The sequence below is a fragment of the Miscanthus floridulus genome, chromosome 7 (assembly GCF_019320115.1).
Source record: "Miscanthus floridulus cultivar M001 chromosome 7, ASM1932011v1, whole genome shotgun sequence".
NCBI classification, from domain to species: domain Eukaryota; kingdom Viridiplantae; phylum Streptophyta; class Magnoliopsida; order Poales; family Poaceae; genus Miscanthus; species Miscanthus floridulus.
The window spans coordinates 103,590,901-103,595,899 of NC_089586.1; the positions used below are offsets into that span (position 1 = coordinate 103,590,901).

The 4,999-nt window shown below is 40.4% G+C and overlaps 1 protein-coding gene across 1 annotated transcript; it reads left to right on the top strand.

Annotated features, from left to right (window-relative positions):
• The first annotated feature begins 3,041 nt into the window (after nt 1-3,041).
• LOC136465987 (uncharacterized) lies at nt 3,042-4,699 on the top strand. Its single transcript, XM_066464512.1, has 2 exons — nt 3,042-3,583; nt 4,678-4,699. Exons 1-2 carry the CDS (start codon nt 3,042-3,044, stop codon nt 4,697-4,699), a joined length of 564 nt encoding a protein of 187 aa, XP_066320609.1.
• The last annotated feature ends 300 nt before the right edge of the window (nt 4,700-4,999 follow it).

Here is a 4,999-nt window from a genome sequence, read left to right on the forward strand (position 1 = left end):
TTAGTTATCATGTGATAAGCCTTCGTAAAAATTTTGAGCTCATTTGGAGAAAGTTGATTTATTTCATAATTTGGAATTAAATAATTAATTCATAAAAGCAAATAGTAAACCTTAATGACTTAGGTTTTGTTTGAATTTTGGATTGAGTGATGACCTTGGGTCATTAATATAAAATAATTCTTGATACTTAAAGTAAGTGTTTAAGTTTTTGGAAATGTTTAGTAGTTGTTGGTTTGTAACTGTACCACGAAGGAAAGTTGTATTCAATTTATTAATTTTTTGCATCCATTGTCGAGCATCATGTTTCATATCGCGCATCATATTAAACATGGCATTGTTACTACGTGTAGTGAATGAAAGTGAGCACGTGGTAGTCAATCAAGTTGAGGAGGTGGTTAATCCGTCTGTTGAGGTCGGGTTTGATAATTGTGGAACGTCTTCGGAACCTGACTTTTCCGTTAACCAAGGCAAGCCTCGGATGCATTTAAACCTACCTTGTGTTTTACAAATTTATATCGCTTTTGCTTTTATATACTGCATTAAGTGATTAGGAGTTGAGTGAAAACCTAATTGGTGCATTACCAACCTTTTTTTTCCATATCAACCTTGTTACCCGTTTTAATCCGTGAATGCTTAATTATGCTTAGCCATGCTTAGAACGATAAAAGTCGGGTGATTACCAGTCACCTGCGAGGTATAAATGGTTTCTTGGATACGACTGGTTATTTATGTTATCATGAGATATGAGTATGTGGAGTAATAAATCTAGACCGGGCGAACTCGGTGTATGGGAGCCACAAGACATGGAGGTCTTGTGAGCAGGTTCTTTCCGTCTGTGTCGATTAAGACACGTCCGTTGTTGAATTGCATGAGGTGAGACTTTATAGTACTAATCACATACTCCGGTAAGCCTTAACTTGGCTATACTATTACGAGAATGGCTACTCACGCACTAGGAGTGGAGAGATGGCGGGAGTAGCGTGTACCCACGTGGCCAAGGGCTAGATTGGTGGCGTACTATATTCTCGGGTGGTGTGGACCCGTTCTTGTTTTAGACAATCTGAGGGTAGGTTGGTATATGTAGGTCAAGGACCTGCATATGTCGTGTGATTGGGAATCCCCAGCTAGGTTATAATCGGTTTGAATCGTCGTTGCTCCTCGGTTATGGAGACTCAACTCACTATTCATCATCGTAGTTAATAAATGAAACTTGAGGAAGATTCAAGAAAGAGTTTTAATATGAAGTTCATGATCTCATTACAGATCATGGTAGATTCATATATGGTCTTTATGAAGAATTAATTGTTGAGAGACATAATCTTTTTAAAGAGCTTTTACGCAAAAGAACCTTGCTTCTTACTAAAGCCCTACCTTGAATCCCTGAGCCTGCATACCTGAATTATACTCCGTTTTTACTTTGGTTAAGTCTTGTTGAGTAATTTTATACTCAGGGTTCGTTAACCCTTGTTGTAGGTGAGCCTCATGGGCAGGTCTGTCTTGGACCATGCTGCATGACTGTTGTCCAAATCGATGATGCCGAGTAGATGTCTGACCCTTGGGCAGGGTACTTATATTGTGTGTTTGTATTATGTTACTAATGCCACTCCACTACTATGGTTTGTAATATTTATCGAACTTAGTTTGTAAGGTTTGAAACAAGTGGTTTATAAACTATGTTATTGTAAGACTTCCGCTATTTTACTCTGATATAGATATTTGAATAAATATTGTAATACTGCAATGACTCTGTAATGGGATCCTGCTTGGAAATCGTGGATGATTCGGGGTTCCGCGGGGACACCCGACAGTCTTCTTAAGTTACCGGGAACATATGCATAGTCGTCAGAGGTCATTGAACAGTGACAGGTGCATGTGGGCCCTATAATTTAGGAGGTTCTGCCACAAAGTGGTATCAGAGCGATCATTACAAAGTTTTTATTGTATGGTTTTACAAAACTTCAAAATGATTTGGGACAAATAAATTTAAACTGTTAATTTGGTCCAAATTGCTTCTGGCTTATCTTATTTCATTCTCGCCATTCCTTATTTGATAAAAAATGCTTTGTGTGGTGGAGTACTAATCATATTATGCCCTATATAATAACAACTATTGTTTATGAGCTTTGATGTTTTTGTTCATAAGAACGATTCATGCATCATGATTAATCCACTTGTTACTTACTTTCCCTCTAAGTCTGGGTTGGGTAGTGAGTCTAGGTGAGTTGTGTAATCCATCCTTGCTGCTCTTGAGACTGTTATGAGGTCGTCTTACTGTTTTGGAAATCTTGCTTTCTACAGTATAGCTCGTACCAAGGTAACACCCTGTAAGTCCGTTGGACCTAAAGGAGTTCCTCGTCACCAGCTTGCCCCTAGGAGTGATGGTACTAGCAGTAGCAGCTTTAGGCCTAATCCCTAGGCAGAGATACAGAGGCTTTCAGCAGAGTTAGCATAGGCTACTAGAGATAGGGCCTTGGATGTCATCTAGGTGGGCAAATTATAGGATCAATTGAGGCATCGCACCACCACTCATAAGAACTGTGAGTGTATGTTAGTTCGTAAGGTGGAAGGAAGAAATGAAGCTTGGCATAGAGAAGATGTAGCTAGAGCCCGAGCTCATAAGTTAGAGTTCTATATAGAAGACTTAGAAGAATATTCTACCAATTTGCATGAAGAAGTCCATAGGTTGAACAATCTTTTGGATCCAAATCATGAGCCTCAAGCTGATGCAATGGACCCAGGTGTCATCATAGCAGATGATGATGAAGCGAAAGAAGAAGAAGAAGATCTAGAAGAAGTAGTGATGGTCAACAAAAGTGATGAGGAAGGTGGAAATGTTTCAGGAATGGATACCGATCATGAGGTTTGAGGTGATTGAGGAGAAGAGTAGAGTTGTAATATAGTGAGTTCTAGTCTGGTTGGGTAGTCTAGCTTAAGTGCAGACTTGTGTATAAATAAGTGAGCCCTATGTAATGCATTTGTAGCAAGCTCTTTTAACAAGTTCAATAAATGGTTGTGAATAAAGTTTGGATTATTATGAACAGATGCGTCGTACTCGGGGTTCAAATGTTCCTGGTTCTTCGCAAGATGAGGATGGTATTCCTAATGCCCCACCAGTTCCACCAAGTTTGGCTGATGCTATCTCAGCACTAGTCAATGTGACTGTGGAGAATGCTCGTTTGCTTCAGGAGTTAGCTCAAAGTAATCAGAATATGATGCAAGGGAACCGTGGTCGTAATCATCATAGGCAAGAAGCTACATATGTTGACTTCACGGGTACACGACCACTAGTATTTACCAAGGCTGATGAACCACTTGAAGCTGATGATTGGCTTTGTACCATGGAGCAAAAGTTTGATCTTATTCCTTGCACTGAGTTCCAGAAGCCTGTGTTTGCTGCCCAACAGCTCAGAGGTGCAGCAGGTGCTTGGTGGGCAAATCTTGTGGCTATGCAACCAGCAGGTGTTCAGTTAACTTGGGCCAAGTTCTGCACTGCTTTCCATGCCCATTATATTCTGGAGGGAGTTATGGCCATGAAGCTTGATGAGTTTCTTGCTTTAAAGCAAGGTGATCAGACAGTCATGCAGTATGTGGGCAAGTTCAATCACCTTTCACAGTACGCACCTGAGCATGTTAACACGGATGCCAAAAAGAAGAAGTGGTTCATGCGAGGTCTAAATACTAAACTTCAGACCATGATGACTACTTGTACCAATGTCACATATCATGAGGCAGTCAACATTGCTATTGCATCAGAAGAGAAATATCGGTAGCATAAGGAGATTAAAAAGAAAAAGAGTGTGCCAACTGGATCTTTCAGTGGTAATCAAAAGAGGTAGAAAATAATCTATCATCCAGTGAATCACTATCGTCCTCCTTATCATCTGCCGCAGTTCCAAGCTAGTCAACGACAAAATGTCAGTCCTATTACAACTAACCAGAACTCTCAACAGTCAAATGTTCCTGGTGTTCGTGCTCCAACACCCCAAGGCCACCATTACCCATGTTTCAATTATGGGAAGTCCGATCATTTCTCTAGGGAATGTCCATATCCTAAGCAGTATAATCCAAATTTTCAGAAGGCTCCTAGAAATCAATAATAGGGTCAAGCTCAGAACAAGAACAACAACCAAAATGCTCAGAAGGGCAAAGATAAAAAGAAGACAGGCGGGTTTTCTATATTCAAGCCGGGGAGATTCTAGAGGGGGAGCCCATGATGCTGGGTATGTTTCCTATCGCCGATCATCCTGCAGTTATGCTTTTTGATTCTGGTGCATCTCATACATTCATCAATAAAACCTTTGTCATAAAGCATGAAATTCCAATTGGGGCAACAAAGGAGAATTTCTTTATACAGTCGCTCGGGGGACGTCTATGTACTAAGGAAATGGTGTACCAGGCACCCATAAACCTGGGTGGGCATATTTTTCCTACTACCATGATTATTCTTAAGGATCAGGATATAGATGTGATCTTGGGAATGAATTGGATGTATCAGCATAAGGCTGTTATAGATGCTTTGAATAGGACAATAAGGTTGAGTTTGCCAGATAGTAATTCTCAGCTTCTTATCCAACTTCCAACCTTAAGGAGATCAGTGGAAAAAGTTTGTGCAATTTCCGTCAAGGAGGTTAGAGATATCCCAGTAGTTTGTGAATTCCCTGATGTTTTTTCCTGAAGATTTACCCAGTCTACCACCTGATAGGGATGTTCAATTCAACATAGATCTAAAGCCTGGAACAGCTCCGATCTCTCGGAGAGCTTATAGGATGCCTCCCAAGGAGTTAGCTGAGTTGAAGACTCAGTTGCAAGAGTTGATTGATAAAGGGTTTATCCAACCTAGTTCATCACCTTGGGGATGTCCTGCAATTTTTGTGAAGAAGAAAGATGAGACCCTAAGATTGTGTGTCGACTATCATCCATTGAATGAAGTGACCATTAAGAATAAGTATCCCTTACCTCGGATAGATTTACTTTTTGATCAACTGGCTGGAGCCAAAGT